We start from the raw sequence: 20,030 nt of genomic DNA on the forward strand, positions 1-20,030 counted from the left end.
TTAAGCTAACTTTTATTGCTACATACAGTACCATCTAACACTCATTCTTACAACGCTGTGATTTTACTTCTATGAGAGTTCATGCCTGCTGTATTAACTGTTTTTAATTTCTCTGAAATCGCTTCATTTGCATGATGACTAAGTATGAGTGGTGCAACAATCAATGCATTCCAGTTGAGGTTAGTTGCAATTTTTGAAGTTTTGTAGGCTACCATTAAATATATATACAATTTTTAGTAAATGCTCTATCTCATAGTTTTATACTGGAAGTTTCATTTGGATTTATACGGGCAAAATTTATTTGATATCAATCAATCTGCTTATCGTCAACATCACTCCACAGAAACAGCTTTACTAAGAATTCATAATGATATTGCTACTGTACTTGACTGTAGTCATAGCATTGTTCTACTTTCTCTTGATCTTTCGGCTGCTTTTGATAGGCTACCATTGATCACAAACTTCGGAGCTGGTATACAAGTCCCCCCCTGGTAACTCATGACAAAGACAGGACTCGACCAAACATATAGGGTGAAACTACTTTACTTTTGCTTTACTGTTCACACACTTCAATCCACATGTTTTGGTCAATTCCTCTTTGTCATGAGTTACCAGGGAATGGGGACTTGTATACCAGCTCCCAAACTTCTTATAAATCGTCTCAAATCAGATTTTGACATTACAGGAATGGCACTTGACTGGTTCTCTCCTTATCTTTTTGACCGAACTCAGTCTGTAGCAATTGAAAACTCAATGTCTTCTGCAACATTCCTTTCTTCTGGAGTTTCTTAGGATTCTGTTCTCGGCCCTGTCTGGTTTTGCCTCTACAAACGTCTGTTTGACATCATGAAGCGATATGGGCTTTCATACATAGAGTTTTACAACACCACTCATATGCTGATGATATACAATTGTATTTGCTTGTTACTGATGAAGATTCATTGTGTTGTATTAAAAATCAAAAATGTTTGGTTGATATTTCAACTTGGGTGTACTATACTGTAATATGTTAAAACTGAATCAAGAAAAATGTGAGTTTATTGTATTTTCTCCAAAACGGTGTATTTCAAAGTTTAACGACATGACCCTTACCCTGAGTAATATTATTTCTTCTGATTCAATTAAATTGCTTGGTGTATTATTAAATCAACATTTATGTTTGGAAAAATTTGTCAGTGACACTGTTAAATCTACTTTTTTCATCTCAGAAATATTGGTTCCATCAGACAGTTCATAAATATTGATGCTTGTAAAACTTTAACTCATGCACATCTAGGCCTGATTATTCAAATTCATTGTTAAATAACATTGTGCTATTTTGCGTCTTCAAAGAGTTCAGAATACTGCCGCTCGACTAATTACTTTAACACGCAAACATGAGCATATTACTCCTATACCAAAATCCCTGCATTGGCTTCCAGTATTGTATCGTATTCGTTTCAAAATATGTCTATTAATTTATAAAGTTTTCCATGGTTTTGCTCAGAACTATCTGGACACTTTGCTTATTCATTATAAACCTTCCAGAACTTTGCGTTCTCAACATTGCTCTTTTGCAACCCTTCATGTAAGACACAATATGGAAATCGCACTTTCCCAGCTGTTGCTGCCAGTTGCTGGAATTGTTTGCCTATTTGTGTAAAAGAAGCTGAAAATTTAAATGAATTCAAAACTCGCTTGAAAACGTTATATTTCACTGAACATTATGACTGAAAGTACCGTATTATTTATCACCATTGTCATGCACAGTGCACAGGAGCATAGTTTGCACTGTGGATGTGGTGCTATGTAATTGTTAGTATTATTATGCGTGAAAATTGTTTGGACTTAGCCCTCCTAACAACATGGTTCACGGCACCTGACCGACTGTAGACACTATCGTCTAAATGTGTAAGTCAGCACACCTTTAAGTGTATTATGTGGTTTGTTATCTGAGTTAGCTGTGTGTGTCATTGCCATGTTGTTCTCTAAATTTTGTTGCTGCAATGCCCTCGCCTTTCTTCGTACGTCAAAAGGGTTGTATCGAAAAACACGGTCAAACGATAATATTCAAAGCAAAATTTACGAGAACTATGTCAGTATATTATCTGAACTTGGTCTCTTCATTTACTTCGACATTACTGTTTGATTACATCTTCCAAATTATTATAGTCTATGGTTGGCTGCTCAACAAAATAAAGTAAATTCAAGTGACTTTACCCCAATAAACAAAGAAAAATTGTTTATTTTAAATATCACCGTATGTGATGTAGTCCTGGTCCTTGGGTACTTACTATAAACTGCAACCAGCAGCAGAAATTTCACTTTGAAACAGAATACTGTTACCTCTTAGTTGTCGTTGCTCCTTGGGGCAAGGGGTAGTAGTCTACCAGATAGTGTCCCTGGCTGAAGTTACAGCTGTCCGAGCTGTGTATATGTTTTGTAAAGGCCTTTGTTTCATTTCCGGTGCAATAGCCATGCATTTTATTTCGCTGCAGTAATACACACTTTCCTATGCGTGTTTTAATGATCATCGTTTGGCTGCTGTTTCTAGTGCTATTTTCGTGTGTTTACACTTTGTCGTTGTTTGTATGCGTTGGAAGAAATTTAATAAACCTCCGTCAGAACACCCAGCACCCCATAACACCATGGAGTTTTTCAAAGAACAGTAGGGCTACTCCACCTGTATTGAGACTTCTTGTTATATAAAATCTACTTGCACCTTAATTATGGAAATTTATGTCTGTGAAAACTCTTTGTAAAGGTAATCAATACATTAATCTCGATTATTTTGATTGCAAATTATGCTGGAAATACGCTCAGAACGCACCAAATTCAATGTAATTTGTCAAAATTTTCTGGGGGAGACCCCCCAGACCCCCCGCCGAAACGTTCGCCTTCGGCGAACTCTGCAGGGACATGTCACTTGCAGCACCCTCACTTCTACAGGCTACGAGCCGCCACTGATTCAAGGCCTGGACACGTTGAATCCATGTAAAAAATGCTGATTACTCCACGCCGGCTAGATTACCCAGCGGAAATCGTTTCACATGAGTTCACATGCTTTTAAGGAGTCTCAAAATTGAAGAAAAGCTTGTTTGTTCATAACTGGTTTTAAACAAGTCATTTTACATTGATTGAAGGCCTGAATACGTTGAATCTATGTAAAAGAGGCTTATTTACTGTTTGAAGAACAATATCTGCCATTTGAAGTAGTTTTATATCGGTTTACAAGACTTTGGTACAGCCCAAAAGCCGGCAAAGATTTTCGCAAAAAAAACGCCGTCGCGTAGGTTAGCGAAAACGCCGACACGCAGTGGTTAATAAGAATCTCTGCATATTTAAAAAAAAGTTGTTTCAAAGTAATTCTTTACTTCAACATGTGACATTTTTCCTGGCATATAACTCGGGCATGCCTACCCTAGGTATAGGCCAGGCCCACAGTCAAACTTTCCGTTCAGTAGACAGGAGGGCTACTTCAAATCATATTGTTACCATTGTATTAGCCAAAAAATTCACCAGAATGCACCTACTGCACCCCCTGAAACAAGTCAACCTTGAAAATAACTGAAACTCTTTATACAATAAATACTGCCTGACCAGGCTACTCCAGGTAAAAAATTAAGACACAGAAAACCTATCAGAAGACCATGCTAGCTGCTATGCTTCTATAGCAAAACCAACTGAATTGAATGTCTTTTGTTCACGTTATGGCACAATACAGTTTCGGGAGAGAGTTTGCGTTCTTGTACCAAAGACAGGCAAGACATAACAATACAACAGGGTTGAGCATTATCACTATATTATAACAATATATTTTACAGTTTGATTGTTAAAACTATTTGTAAATATGTAAAATATATTGCAATGATGCTCAACCGTGCTTTATTGTTGTGTCTTGCCTGTCTTTATTTCACAATGTTATCTAAACTTTTTACATTGCAAAATACCGTAGCCTATCCTACTTGCGTAGCGATTTAAAACAAAGGCCTTTTGAAGACTTATTTAAAACTCACTTTCCAAGCCTTAAGCCTGTCTAAATCAAACAGGTCAACTAATGACAAAAACCAATCAATATTCATTCCAAAGCAAAAACATAGCTAACGCTGCGTAAAGAACCTTACGAAAGACCTGCTTTTCTTGCGATTGCGCGCTAGATAAAGACGAGCAATGGAACGAGACTACTAATGTCACTTCTCTCTTACGATAGAAATGTTATTTAGCATGATATAGGCATGCATTACAAATTTTAGCTCAATATCTATTACAGTTTCGGAAATATGATGCTTTAAAGTTTTAGGTACCCCCTAAACTTTCTGCATTTGCATTGCAGTGCAAACGAAAGTTCAATTTTTCGAAAAAACTGTACACAAGAGCATCTTTTAATGGCCATATTCGTGATCAGCGACCCCTAAATAGCTAGAAACGGTGCTTCTCTTCCCAGTGACATTTTGGTGTACACACTGTGTTATCCATAAAAAACCAGCATCTAATTTGCCCTCAAAGCAAACAACACCCACAAATCGCTTTTCACAAGGGCATGGCATCACCACAGCGTAAAAACTGGGCCGCACCAATAGAGTTTGTTCTATATTTCAATTTTTCAGTTTGGATTTCTTGTCCTCACTCCATTGTTTTCACAAGTCTTGAAGTCACTGAACACTACCGTGACAAACGAATTTGGGAGTGAGCGACTCGTGGTTTGTCGACGTGCCTGAGCTTATCTCATTCCCATGGTTACCGAATTCCATGTGCCAAGAACCTTTTGTTGATTACCCGTATGGTGACGTCACGACGATAAAAGGAATACAAAAATTGAACGGCGATAACAGCTTCCATCAAGAGCATAAAGAGACCAACGAAGAGGCTTTTTGTTTAATGAAGCCTTAACAGCCAATCAGAAAGCGGGAAGTTTTGCTTAAATTTACTAGCGCTGACTAAAATTTTATTCGTTTGAACAGCAAGGACACATAATAGTCGTCAAGCTCGTTTTCAAAGTTTTTACCTACTAACTTCAAAATGGTGAGTACATTTGGTATTTGTGTATAGTTGTTCCAGACAATTGTTCACCTAATCAAACGTCATATAAAAACCGTTCAGGTCTACTGAATGTTAGCGTATTACGTCATGGAATTTTTCCTAAACATGAGCAGAGATTGCACCATCGTTCGTACGACTTGTGTCAAACCTGTTTAAACCTGTTTCAGTGTCAAATCTGTTTAAACATGAAATATTGGATTACCAGCTTTGAACACCTGTTTGAATTGCGTGACAATGTCTTTCAGTATTACGTCACAGTACTGCGGGCGTGAGTTTGAGATATTGCTATCTATTCTGGTCATTCGTGAAATGGTTGCTTGAGAGTTAGTCGCACATTTAACTGTTTGCTTAGTGCTTGCTAGCTGGACAAAAATTCCATCTTTATCTAAGTAGTTTGTTCTGTAGTGACAGTTTGTAGTGGTGTATCGCGTTGCACCCCATTTTCGATAGCCGCGGGCTAATTTTACAGAAATACAATTTTGAATAGACGTTTCAGAAGAGTGTTTCTCTTTCGGTCATTACATACAGACGAACGGATTCGGGAATCTTATGTTACAATTTTCTCACGAAGAGATTATGGTTTACCGCTGTGACCATAAAAAAATAAAGACGAGTTCTTGTTAGTTGGTAGGCCAAGAAGCATTTAATGCACATAAAAAATAAAGACGTGACTTGTTAGCTGGTAGGCCAAGAAGCACTAGAAGCACATAAACAATAAAGACGTTGTTGTCAGCTGGAACTTAGAAGCACAAAAAAAAATAAAGACGTGACTTGTTAGCTGGTAGGCCAAGAAGCACTAGAAGCACATAAACAATAAAGACGTTGTTGTCAGTTGGAACTTGGAAGCACTAGAAGCACATAAAAAATAAAGACGAAGTTGTTGGTTGGTAGGCTACAGAAGCAAAGAAATAATAAAAGAAGATCTTGTTGGTTGGTAGTCTACAGAAGCAAAAGGAAATTAAAGACATTTCTTCTCAGTTGGTACTGAAGAACTTCAAGCTAAAAATTAAAGGCGTTTCTTTGTTGGTTCTGAAGGAAAACAACTTTGACATTCATTGGCAAGAAAGAAGATTTAAGACAATCGATCTGTGCTTGAAGATTCAAGTCGAAGAATCCAAGCAAGTTTTGTGGAACTTTAGGACTTCATATAACCCTACAACTACGGTATTGTGCATTTTAATTCTTTTTTGTATTTTTTACGGTCATTGCAGTTAAGTTTTTTATAACTACTGTAATATTTTTGTGTGTTTGTGTCAATTTTTTAATTGTTAAATTTAGCCCCAACATTTAATATGTCTACACTCGGTGGCGACAGGGACTCGGCCGCCGTCGACTCGACTGAGTTTAGGCCTGATGATGTTCTTTGCGGTCGGGCAGGCCATTCTGGGGAGGGACCCATTAACGATGAGGCTAAGTCAGTTCGAGAGGCCCAGCATCTTAGAAGGGATATTTTGACTCAAATTGGGGAACTTTCTGTAGCCCTAGGTTCTTTGAGTGATAAGCAGGAACTGTTAATTTTTAGATGTAAGTTCTCTACTTTGGAAGAGGATTTACGGCATTTCCATGCTCTTTTGACTAAAATTTTTAACTCTGCAATCTTGGCAGAACTTCGTGATAGGGTAGATCCCGAATTTAACTCGTTGAAAAATAACTTCGAACAAAAAGTAAGTGAGTTCACAGATATGTTGGATGCTGACATACATCCTGAGGATAGCGCCTCAAATGTAAGCATTAGGATGTCTGAGAGTTCGTCTCGGATAGTTGCACAAATTAACCTACAGCTAAGACGAGAGGAGCTCCAGATCCAAGCTGAGGCCGAAGCAAGAGCAGCTGAGGCCATCGCGAGAGCTGAGGCCATACGAGCTAAGGCTGCCGCGAGAGCTGAGGCCGACGCGAGAGCTGCTGAGGCCGCACGAGCAGAGGCTGCCGCGAGAGCGGACGCCGACGCGAGAACTGCTGAGGCCGAAGCGAGAGCTGCTGAGGCTGCCGCAAAAGCCGAAGCGAGAGCTGCTGAGTTCGCACTCAAAGATGCTCAGTTGAGGGCTGAACAACGTAAAGAGGCAGTTTTAGCTGAATATCGATCAGAGTTGGGCTCCCGGCGTAGTTCTAAGAAGGGCTCTTCTAGCCATTCCAGAAATGAACATCAATCGCAGTTTAATTTACATAACCTTTTCCAGACGCCTGTTCAATCTGTAAGTGGACCAGTGCAATCCACACGTTTTCCAGCTGTTTCAGGAGGTCTCGGGGCCGCGGCTAAGGGTCTTCCGAAGGCTGTAGAGCCAAGGCCTGTGAATTATAGTCGAACTCTTCCCCCAGAGCGTACAGGTCACGGGCCGCTGATAGCAGTAATGCTTTGCCCCCTTCACAGTTTTCTGAGCCGCTAGTTTTTGATCGCCCAGCTACACGTAATTTGGGTGGTTGTGAGAGGCGTGTCGCGTCTACTAATTTTAACTTGTGTAAGGAGCGTGATCGGGCTGTGCATGTGACTGAGCCCTCTCAGCCCCTTAAGGGATATCGCTTGTCTTCTCCCGCTAAATCGACTTCTCAACAACAGGATAGCTTTTTTGAATACCAAAATAGTAGGACGTTTTTCGATAAGGCGGCCTTGATTGGTTACGATGGTAATAATATGCCATTTATCTTCTTTAAAAATCGTGTTACGACCTTAATGGCAGCTTCGCCTTTTAAAGGAACTCGTTTGACTTTGTTACAAGCAGCTTGTGTTAGAACAGCTGCGCAAACGATTGCTAATTTGGTTTCCGACACTCCTGGCTTGTCAGAGGAAGACAGGATAGAAATGTCATTAGCTCGCTTGTCTCAACGTTTTGGAGTTCGTGGAGGTCTTTTCGCCGAACCGGAAATTAGGAAGTACCGCTATGGTAGCAAATTGACTTCGATCTCTTCCAGTGATTTGAAAGAGTTTAAAGATGAATTGTCGCAGTGTCTGCTTTACGCGCAAGTTTATGGTCAGCGTGACAAATTGGAAGGACGTTTTGTTTTGGATTTGGCTAAGTGACTCCCGTTTGACGCTAAGCAGCGTTATCTTGACTTTTTAGGTGATCAGTATGGTGGTACTGATGAGCCTACTTTTCAGAGTTTGTTTGATTTTGTAGTACGGGAGGAAACGCGCAAGTCGACTGATTTTAGCATTATGCTAATGGGCGATTCTGGTGAGTCGCAGCATTTTAAAAAGTTTGGCAAAGGAAAATTGCCTTCTTGTCCGGTTAGGCAGACGTCGGTAAAACCCCATGATGATGTGATTTCAGGGAGTTCGCAGTACTCGACTGCTGTTGGCGCACCGCGCGGTGGTGTGGCCAGACGTAGAGACATACCGGCATGCATTTGTTGTTCGTCACGTGGTCAAGTTGAATATGATTTTTTGTCTAATTGTAAAGATTTTTTGCGCTTGACACCTAAAGATCGGAGAGATGTCATTGTGAAAGCTGGCAAATGCTTGAATTGTTTGCGCCAGCATATGGTTAGGGACTGTAATCATGCAAACAACTGTCGTAAGTGTGGGCCTAACAACGATAGGAAACACTATTTTCTTCTGCATGACTTTTATGTGACGTCACGTGATTCTCTGGATTCGATTGGCAAAGATGATGCTGGTGCCAGAGTTCCTGTGCGTAATGTTAAGATTGGAAGTGTTAAAGCAGCTTTTAACCGCGTTACTGCTGCTCGTGTTTTGAATCCAATGACTGGCAAATCGAAGTTGGTGTATTGTCAGCATGATCCTGGTTCGCAGTTGACGTTTGTTTCGAGTGATTTGGTGTGCGAACTTGGCGTTAAACCGTATGATAAAGCGTCGTTTAAAATGGACACTCTGGCTGGTCAGAAAGCTACTTGTGCTAACCTTGTTAAACTCAACATCCAGTCGTTAGAGACGGATGAACTGTTTTGTGATATGACTTCGGTGGTTAACCCAGCTTGGGCTGATGATGTTAAAACTTTACCGCACAAGCAGGATTTAAATGGTTTCCGTCATTTTCATGACGTGAATATGTTTCATTTGAATGATTGTAGTACTGTAGATGTACTGATTGGCAACGACAACGCTTATTTGATGTGGGCCAAAGAGGAGCGTGTTGGTGAAAATCGTAGTGAACCGCATGCTTTGCTCACTCCTCTCGGTTGGTTGGCTTGTGGTGGTAAGTCACCCTTAGATGAAAGCGTTGCTAATGTGTGCAGAGTGCAGACGTCTTCAGAGTCGGATGTCATCTCTGGCTTTAAGCGTAAAATTGAGTCCCGTGATATGGAAATAGCAGACCTGAACAAAGTCATTCAGGATTTGACCTTGCAAAATGAAACCTGTGAATTGTCTCGCAATGACATTTTGGCTAGAGAACTTGTTGAATCTTCCTTCAACGATTGAAATAAGATATTGATTTACCTAACAATTTTGTGTTGGCGTCAGCAGGTGGCCATGGCGTCAGATAGAGCTGCTGCTTTAAGGAAGAAGGCTTTAAAACAACCTGAACTTTGTGATTTCCTTACTGACACCATGAAGGATCTTAAATCTAATGGCTATATTGAGCGTGCTGGTGAAGCAGGAAATGTCAAGGGATTTGAATGGTATTTGCCATACTTTGTGACGTCACAATTAAAAAAGCGTATTGTTTATGATGGCAAGTCTGAATTTCGAGGAACTTGTTTTAATGATGTAATGTTTTCTTGTCCTGATTTGTTAAACCTTCTGGCAGATGTCTTGGCTAGATTTCGGCTTGGTAGATTTGGTTTCATGGCCGATGTGATTAAATACTTTTTTCACATTTTGGACTCTTCAATTCGTAAGCCCAATTTTATTGAACTGCTTACGTACACAGCCAGTGCCGTTCGGATCGTGAACGAACGCCCTGTGGTACCTTTGAGTGACGACCCTAGGGATTTACTGTCATCACCCCTGCCTCACTTTTGACCCCATTCTTAGACCCATACTGTGCTGTTGGGCAACCACATGATCGTGACCAATTAAGAAGGGATTATCGGTTCAATTTGTCACTTTCTCAGCAGTTTTGGAGTAAATGGATCGATTTTTACTTGCCAGGTCTTCAGGGCCGGAAAAAATGGCTAAAAATGGCCGAGAATTTGGAGCCTGGTCAACTTGTAGTGGTGTGTTCTCTCAAAGACATTGGTAAACGTGGGAAGTATCAACTTGGGAGGGTGCATTAGGTAGTTCCACAAATTAGGAAAGGGAAGCCTGTGGTTCGTAGAGCCAAAGTTGCCGTCTGCAACTATGATGAGAGTACGGGGAAAGTGAAAGTAGACTACGTGTTGAGGGATATTTCGTGCCTCGCCCCCGTAAAGAACACCTAAGTGTTAGGGTTTGAGCCTGGTTTTGTCTGCGGTGGCCGACACTTGTCTGAGCCCAGAACAGTCGGTTATTATCGCAACCATTGTATATAGCGTCATTTTAGCGTATACCTATGGTACCAGTTTCATGTATCGTCGTGTATTATTCGTATTGCTGTTCATTCTTTGCATGCCCTTTGTATTTGCGTATTAACTTAAACGTGAGTGATTCAAACAATTTGTGTATCATGTGTTTTTATTCATTGGCTCACAATTGTCGTCAATTCTTTTTTAGTTATGCCATGTCAGACTGTCATAACTAAGGGTCGCATTGCATTTGTTCCAGACAATTGTTCACCTAATCAAACGTCATATAAAAACCGTTCAGGTCTACAGAATGTTAGCGTATTACGTCATGGAATTTTTCCTAAACATGAGCAGAGATTGCACCATCGTTCGTACGACTTGTGTCAAACCTGTTTAAACCTGTTTAAACCTGTTTCAGTGTCAAACCTGTTTAAACATGAAATATTGGATTACCAGCTTTGAACACCTGTTTGAATTGCGTGACAATGTCTTTCACTATTACGTCACAGTACTGCAGACGTGAGTTTGAGATATTGCTATCTATTCTGGTCATTCGTGAAATGGTTGCTTGAGAGTTAGTCGCACATTTAACTGTTTGCTTAGTGCTTGCTAGCTGGACAAAAATTCCGTCTTTATCTAAGTAGTTTGTTCTGTGGTGACAGTTTTTAGTGGTGTATCGCGTTGCACCCCATTTTCGATAGCCGCGGGCTAATTTTACAGAAATACAATTTTGAATAGACGTTTCAGAAGAGTGTTTCTCTTTCGGTCATTACATACAGACGAACGGATTCGGGAATCTTATGTTACAATTTTCCCACGAAGAGATTATGGTTTACCGCTGTGACCAATAGTGAGAATATTTTTTAGTTTTTCGAAATGCAAATAGTCTTTCCTTGCGGAGGTAGTCAAGTTTTTATGAATATGGAATAGCCTAATTGGGTTGTTTCCGTTTGGAAATTCATGATTGATTAAAAATTTCAAATTCTGCCACCTTGTATGCGATGTCACACGCATACATTATTAATTGACAGGTTTCAAACGGAACCTAATGCAGTAGGCTATTATATTTCTGTATCTTTCACTTATTAGGCTATGCTCTGTTCAACCATGATAGTTTTAGCAAGTGTTGAAAAGTTGCTGACCGGTTGCTTTCATTTTGGTTGTGAACAACGTAAGCTTAATCGCACTGCTTTGAACATTAGTTTGATACAAAGAACGTTTTGTTTTTATGCAAAAAGAAGTTTTTCTCTGAGTACAGTACAGTAGGCTATTGATTTTTAAATGTAACATTGCGTTTGTTTCATAACAGCGTGAATGTATCTCTATCCACGTCGGACAAGCCGGAGTCCAAATCGGTAACGCTTGCTGGGAGTTGTACTGCCTCGAGCATGGAATCCAACCAGATGGTCAGATGCCATCCGACAAGACCATCGGAGGTGGAGACGATTCCTTCAACACCTTCTTCAGCGAAACCGGAGCTGGAAAGCACGTTCCCCGAGCCGTCTTTGTCGATCTTGAGCCAACAGTAGTCGGTGAGTACAAAGGAATCAATTCGTACTTCCAGTCGGATCTGTAGTGAAAAGAAACTTATTAGTTATCATTTACTTCACTTGATAAAAGTCATGGATTCTCTTATTTTTTAAATGTTTCGTTTCTTCAAAACTGATCAATTGCTGTGATTTTTTTTCTTTTATTGTTTCCATGGTAGCGTAATATTAAATTGTAACGTCACAATATCTAAACCTACAGTCTTTGAAAATTTTTTATTATTTTACTCTCGACGTAACTGTTTCGAAACTGAAAGGTTTTATTACATAATTCTACGTCATAACGTAGCTTATTACGGCATAGAAAGTCTCAGCCTATATTCTGATACAAGTTTAGTTTTCTTCAGCCACGTGGTGTGAAAGGTTTGCGCGGAATTTCGAAATGAAATGAATCATCAAGTGAAAGCTCACTGGTCAAAATAGTGTTTTTTCACTTCTTTTGTGTTATTTAAACGTAGAAAAGTGAGCTGCGTCTTGTGACTCTAAAAAACCCGCCTTTTTCTCTAATCTCGCTTGATGGATAACGCACGTGGTGACTTTTTTACGGTTCAAAAGTTCTCGTCTTTTCAAAATTAGATGAAGCGAAGTACTAAACTTTCATTTGCATTTCTTTGCAGATGAGGTTCGTACCGGAACCTACCGCCAACTCTTCCACCCGGAACAACTTATCACCGGAAAGGAAGATGCCGCCAACAACTACGCCCGAGGTCACTACACCATCGGTAAAGAAATCGTTGATTTGGTCTTGGACCGAATCAGGAAGCTTGCCGATCAGTGCACTGGTCTCCAAGGTTTCCTTATCTTCCACTCCTTCGGAGGTGGTACCGGATCCGGATTTACCTCTCTCCTCATGGAGAGATTGTCCGTTGATTACGGAAAGAAGTCGAAACTCGAGTTCGCCATCTACCCCTCCCCTCAAGTTTGTCACTAAAGTTGTTTATTTTTAAAATTTCATTATCCGATCAATCACTAATAGGATCATCTGCTTGATTTTTCTATTTTACTTATTAAATTGATCAGGCTCAGAGCAAAAAATAATAATTTTTACAATCTTTGTTTAGGTTTCCACCGCAGTTGTCGAACCCTACAACTCCATCTTGACCACCCACACCACCTTGGAACACTCCGACTGTGCTTTCATGGTTGACAACGAGGCCATCTACGACATCTGCCGACGAAACTTGGACATCGAAAGACCAACCTACACCAACTTGAACCGACTGATGGGACAGATTGTGTCATCCATCACCGCTTCTCTCCGTTTCGATGGTGCTCTCAACGTCGATCTTACTGGTGAGGAATTTTTATACATTTTCTCATTTATTTAGCACTTGGTAATTTCAATAGATATGACAGTCACTGTCGCATTGCAATTACCACCTAAACATATAACAGAGGTGAAAGCAACCAAGCTTAACATTTTTTTTTATCTATTTTCACGCAGAGTTCCAGACCAACTTGGTGCCCTACCCCCGTATTCACTTCCCTCTTGCCACCTACGCCCCAGTTATCTCAGCTGAGAGGGCTTACCATGAGCAACTCTCCGTTGCTGAGATCACCAACGCTTGCTTCGAGCCAGCCAACCAGATGGTGAAGTGCGATCCTCGCCACGGAAAGTACATGGCCTGCTGCATGTTGTACCGTGGTGACGTTGTCCCCAAGGACGTCAACGCGGCCATTGCCACCATCAAGACCAAACGAACCATCCAGGTGGGTAGTTTGATAGTTATGGTTATTAAGTGAACTGTAAAGATAATGGAGCTATCGATATTTTGTTAATCTTTGATTTTTTAATTATGCGTGCTTGTTGTGGCACAAAAGTCTAAATCGCTATTAAGACGATACTTGAACAAAAACTGCACAACTTCACTTTACTAAACGAATGTTTTAATATTCTTTTCAGTTCGTCGATTGGTGCCCAACTGGTTTCAAGGTTGGTATCAACTACCAGCCACCAACCGTGGTTCCCGGTGGTGATCTTGCCAAGGTGCAGCGTGCCGTGTGCATGTTGAGCAACACCACAGCCATCGCTGAGGCATGGGCTCGTCTGGATCACAAGTTCGATCTGATGTACGCCAAGCGTGCTTTCGTCCACTGGTAAGTAATCGAGATTCTTTTATTATCTTGTTCAAAGCTGTTTATATTTTTCAGCAGAGAAACGCCCGAAAGGGAAAATATACATTCGTACGACAAACTTAATCTTGCGTAAAATCGTTCACGCTTTAACTCTATTTGTTTACAAGGTGCGCAACAAACTTATCATGAAAGCGACGCTATAATTTTGCGAAGAAAACATAAATATACCATGTGGCTTAAAAACGATTTTAAATGATCCTCTTCTTTAGGTATGTCGGCGAAGGTATGGAAGAAGGAGAATTCTCAGAAGCCAGAGAGGATTTGGCCGCTCTTGAGAAGGATTACGAAGAGGTCGGAGTTGACTCCGTCGAAGGCGAGGGTGAAGAAGAAGGAGAAGAATACTAAGAAGATTCATTCACTTGATGCTTTTTGTTGTTTTATTTTGTTTTTGTACTTTTTGTATCTTTGTTTTCTTCGGAATTTCCAATAATGTTGAATTTTATATCTTGCAACTGTAATCATTGGTGTAGGTCGGCTTCCAAGCTTTTTTGTTGTTGTTGTTGTTGTTGTGTTAAGTATATTTTTTTTTTGTTTTTTCTCTTTGATATTGTAACGACCACGTATTCTAACTTTAGCATCGTAATAAGTTCTTTTTTTGTTTTTTGTGGGATTGACTACTCTTGTCCAATTCATTTCAAATTTAAAGATTATCTTGGGAAATTAAAAATATTAATTATCCTACACTGTTTTATCCATGGAAAGTTAAGACCTTTTGATTTCGCCATATTTTCTTTTTGTTGGTGCCAAACTCGTATTTTTACTTTGTCGTTCCTTTTCGTGTTTGTGCCAGCAATGAGAAATAAAATTAAATTGAAATGTAAAGCGTCGTTTCACATTCAAAATAAGAAATCTTGTCTTTTGAATAAAAAAAAAGATCCAACTATACAAAATACAAAAATATGCAGAAGGCGACCAAGGCAAGTTAAAATTTTGCGAAAGTCATCCAAGTTTTTCCTACCAAAGTCTTTGATTTTGTGAACTTTAGCATTTTTCCTGACCTGTTTTCTTTTCTCACATAATTTTCTTCAGTCATTTTAGACCTTTTGCTGTTTAAACGAAAGATGTCACAATAAGAAACTGCATAGATTAGACAATATGGTTCCATGGAAAGTTTGGACGTAGGTCACTAAGCGGATTTTACAGTAGAAAAAAATGCGAAATAAAAAATATAAAAAGCAGAGATGACATTGTCTGCGAGTTTTTTGGAGGAGTGTGGGGTGTGGCAACGAGGAACAAACTACAGACCATACCACCAACGACTACACCATTATAACTTACGTTTTCCAACTGGTGTAGAAGATAGGCTTTAAGCACCTTGAATAAAACAAACAACTGGTTGTTTTCTAGCATTCTTAGCGTGCATGGAAAACATCAATACTCTTGTGATGATTGCTAACTAGGCTAATCATTTTCTCCATGTTTCTCCACTGAATGCAGATGTCCTGAAATTGCATTGCTCAAACGAATACCTCAAAGTCAAACCATTTCTTGCCATTGGTTAGTTGATTACATAACCGGCTGAGCTTTCGATGCAATTTACAAAAAGGAGTAAATGCATTAAAATATGAAACTTAGTTAGTAGCTTTATTATCCATTTCTTCTACAATGGTCTTATAAAACCTTCAAAAATCTAAAGCTGAGAAAAAAGGTTTGCATTTGTAAAGTTATATCAAGTGCAATTTCAAGTTAAAAATAGGCTAATTCACTTGGAACAAAATTTTACCAGAAATAGGTGACGCAAAGTTTGTTGAGGTTTTTTTTCTCCAACAAGCTCTTGTTGAGTGACGCATAATTTAGTGTGGCATCATTTGTGGCAATAAGCTCGTGATTGCTTTGGCCGCAAGGAGGCGCAAAGCAATCATCATTCGACCACTGGGCAAAGTTTTTCTGTCTGTAGTTCGGTGAACGTTCTTTACAAACCACCGCAGCACGCCGAATACTCAAGTTTAAGTGCCGCATTGTAGCCTAATTTAAGTTGAGAAAAAAGGAGCGAACGAACACGGATTCAAACAGATTTGATACAGAACACTGAAAGCAAATGGAATAGTCTAAGCTAAGCGCAGTCTGTTTCGCCCGTGGTAGGATTTCCATATGTGAGGTTTTCTTTTCCTACCTTGCTCTTCTTCGTGATGCTGAACATATCAAGATGTGTTCCTCCTACGACTATTAACGCTCTTGGTACCGCTCCACGACGACCAATTGTCTAATTAGCACGGATTAGCATTGTCTAATCACTCTAATTGCTTACTTTACAATATAGATACTAATAGATACCAATATACAATATGACTAGGAAACTATGTTTGGAAAGGTAGTGCACACCGCTACGTAATACCATAGCGAAACAGGTCTTTAGTATCCACATTTTGAAGTAAGCGACCATCATCCTGCTAAAACCAAAACTCAATTTTATTGCACTCTAATTGTCATCATCATTGTTACTTGTCAGCCATTGTTGTTCCATTGCAGGATGAAGGCCTTCTCCATATCTTTATAATTTTGTCTGTCTTTGCACGTTTGTGTCCAGTGTTTGTCGAACTGGTAGAGTTCGTCTCGCCATCTTGTTTTCTGTTTCCAACTTTTGTGTTTGTACTCTAATTGTACTGTGTAATAAATTTCCAACTTTGAAAAACTTCAAGATCTAATGATGTTCCACCTTGTAAATACGGGGGATGCAAACTTCGAACATGAGCTGGCTTGTTGACGATCATGTCAGAATTTTTGAAAAAGAGTTTTTAGTTTTTTCAACGTTTGCTCACAGATCCGATAAAATAAACATTACACGCATGGCTAATTGTAGTGCCCGACCCAGACAGCAAAATTTTATGTTGACTTAACGTCTGCAGACGTTAAATCGATGCAAAAATAACGGATTTTGCTGCGGGCTTTCAAGGAAAACCGCGTCTTCTTTGAAATCCAGGAAATTGAATTCAGGGGATTGTAAGCACTGAATTTGTTTTTTTGGTTTTGTGGCCGTGCTATTTATTGATATATAGCCTACTAGGCTACATAATTTTTCATTCAGGCACGTTTTAAACCTTTCAAGGTTTTGCCACCTTTTCCCGTTCATTAACGTGCTGGTAGGTCTATATCGATTTTTGTAGTTAGTATCTTTTTCGTCCCGGACGCGTTAATGACGAAAAATAAAATGATTGAATGATTGACTGAATTTTTGTAAGAATATCTAATCGCATTTTGGCTAGTGCTTCATACACACGTAGATTGTAGATTTGCCGGTATGTTACATTGTTAGAGCTTCGGTAGAGAGTTTGTCTTGTTGAATCATAGGCATACGAAGCCGAGCAACGTGATCAAGTTTAGCATCTTCAAGTTTATTACATTTACATAAACATAAAACTACGCAACAAATTAAGTATCGAACGTTTTCGACATCACAAGATGTCCTCTTCAGGAATAACATACATACAAATTAACTACATCTGAAAAAAATACAATGGTTAACTAAATCTATAAACAGAAAAAGACAAAAAACTGCACAGTACTTCTGACTAGCTCAAACTAAACGATATAGGCTCCACGAGAATCAAAGGTAACTGCATCAAAAGGTGTTAAACAGGTCACATGATATGGTAAAAAGGCAAGGTGCGAAAAAACTAATTTTAAAATACAGAACAGAGAGCAAGAAAGACGAGCCGCAAGCATACAATTGTCTGTTTAAAAGTGGATTGTGACGTTTTATGTACAGGGCTTCCAAGATCTTAGTTTGATACTCAGACCTGCCTCTAGACATGATCTCAAACTGCTTGATAGAAACGTTATTTTGGCATTCTGTACATGAAAAAATGTGATCTTTAATTGCGCTTTTCTGTATAGAATTCAAATTCAGGTGTTCCCCAGCTCTAGTCGATAAATGTCTTGTTGACATACCGATGTATGTCAGGCTTGCATCACGCAAACAACTGAATTTATAAAAGTTACATTGTGTGGATGTGTTCAGCGATTACAATGCTTACAGCGGTGTATTTCTAATCAAGACTAGGGTCCTTTTTAAGTAGCTACAAACAACCATGATTTCTGACTCATACTGATTCTCAGTTTTTTTCTCATTTCTCACTCACTCAAGAAAAACTCCTAATTTTTGGATTCAAGTCGGCAATATAGGACGACAGAGCGTCCTACATTGCCGTCAATCGTTCTGGTGATGGAACCGTCAATCGTTCTGGTGCTTTTCATTTGGTGCTCTTGTTGCAAGGATTCTGTCCTTCAACATCAAGCTTATGATGTTGGAACGAATCAATAAATGAATCAATAGCAAAGATCATCGTGTCCTGATTACATCTCGCCAACTTAGGGTTGCCAGATGTTCACTATTTTAGTGAACAAATCACTATTTTAAGAAAATGTTCACTGTAAATTATTTTGCTAATAGTGATAGTGAACATGTTCACTATTCTGCTATTCTTAACAATTCTGTCAACAATTAATTTCTGTCAACAATTCTGTCAATATATTTTAGCCAATAGCCATGGATTAACCAGTAACCACACACTTCTGCTGCTTAGAAACTAAAAGCACATGAGTCTGGTGCTTCGGGGAAAAAACCCTACGATGCTACCTCAGTGTAATTTTCCCAAAGCCAGGCTTGGCCAGTGCGAAGTCCAACAGTGGATGGAGTGTACACTGTACAGCCTAGGTAGCTTACAAACTGAAAGCCACCAGCCAGAGCAACTAACAGTCTAGAAGTTTGGCCATTTAACTGTTAGTTTATAGTCTATGTAGGCCAGGGCCAGCTACTCAATCATGTGAGATGTGGCTAATAAGTTAGGCTAGTTGAAATTTCCAAAAGTGCTGATGATGTGAAACCTGCCATAACTTACAGTCTACGGGGCAGTAAGCTTTAAACTTGTTAATTTTGCAAGAGTGGTAATACAAGAAACAAATTTGCATCTGTTAAGACAAGACGATCTTCAATTTTTGCCGATACTTAACCCACACAAACTCTAACCCACCTTAAATTCAAATTCATTCCATGTGAGAACCAGTGTTGTACGTTGACGGCGTCAACTTTTTGTTGACGCTGAGGCTAGCGCCGTCAATTTATTTTTCAGTTGACGGAAGTGATAGCGCCGTCAACTATTTTGCCGATTTTAAGCGTCAAGCGCTAAGCGTCATTTTTTGTTTTCATGGAAAATTTCGTTTCACAATAAGAGTTTCACAATGTATTCTGGCCAGCGCGACTCATCCGAATTACCAGTTTTTGCGTTGGTTGGAATGGCTCCCTGGAATACATGCGGAAGAAGTTCGCCAAATGGTGATCACCATGTATTGAGAACGAGGGATCAGAGACAGAAAGCGAAAAATCCATGAATGGCATCGCGGACGTTGAATATACTTTATTTCAAGAGCTCTATGCCCCTGAAAAGAGCGATGTTGGTGCAGTGGACCTCGTTAAAAGATTTATTCATGCTAAACTATCACAGCACGCTTGGAACAGTGATACCTTTCCGACTAAACGTTTTCAACTTGTTTTTGAAATACAACACACCAATACCAACCAGCGCTAGTGTGGAACGCATGTTTTCACTTGGAAAGGACAATATGCGCAGGGGCGCCAGAACCGGGGGTGGAGCAGGGGGAGCAGATGCCCCCCTGCCATCAAATTTCTTTGGATGGGGAGGAAAGAGGGAGCAATGGTGCCTTTTTAAGGTCATGTAAGCTACTGCACACTTTGCAATATAACAATTTATGCTATTCGCTTTTAGCCTAATTATAATGTTCTATTTTTGCCTCAAAATAATATTCAAGACACAAAATTCTCCATCACAGTAAGTTATAGCCTATTACATGATTATAAAATAGCATGATGCCTTTCCGTGCCATTGTTCTTTGTATTGCTGATACTTGTATCATTACTCGATAATGAGCTAATAGATGAGCATTATCGCTATATCTTATCTTAAAACTTAAAAAAAAAATTGGCCTTTCAGC

At 39.5% G+C, this 20,030-nt stretch overlaps 1 protein-coding gene across 1 annotated transcript; it reads left to right on the forward strand.

The window, feature by feature from the left end:
• The first annotated feature begins 4,877 nt into the window (after positions 1–4,877).
• LOC145786589 (tubulin alpha-1A chain-like) lies at positions 4,878–14,522 on the forward strand. The gene is made up of 7 exons (XM_082598272.1): positions 4,878–5,001; positions 11,708–11,930; positions 12,563–12,864; positions 13,007–13,238; positions 13,390–13,655; positions 13,849–14,042; positions 14,291–14,522. Exons 1-7 carry the CDS (start codon positions 4,999–5,001, stop codon positions 14,424–14,426), a joined length of 1,356 nt encoding a protein of 451 aa, XP_082454398.1. The 5' UTR covers positions 4,878–4,998; the 3' UTR covers positions 14,427–14,522.
• Positions 14,523–20,030: the final 5,508 nt, after the last annotated feature.

Source organism: Aplidium turbinatum, chromosome 17 (assembly GCF_918807975.1).
Source record: "Aplidium turbinatum chromosome 17, kaAplTurb1.1, whole genome shotgun sequence".
NCBI lineage: Eukaryota > Metazoa > Chordata > Ascidiacea > Aplousobranchia > Polyclinidae > Aplidium > Aplidium turbinatum.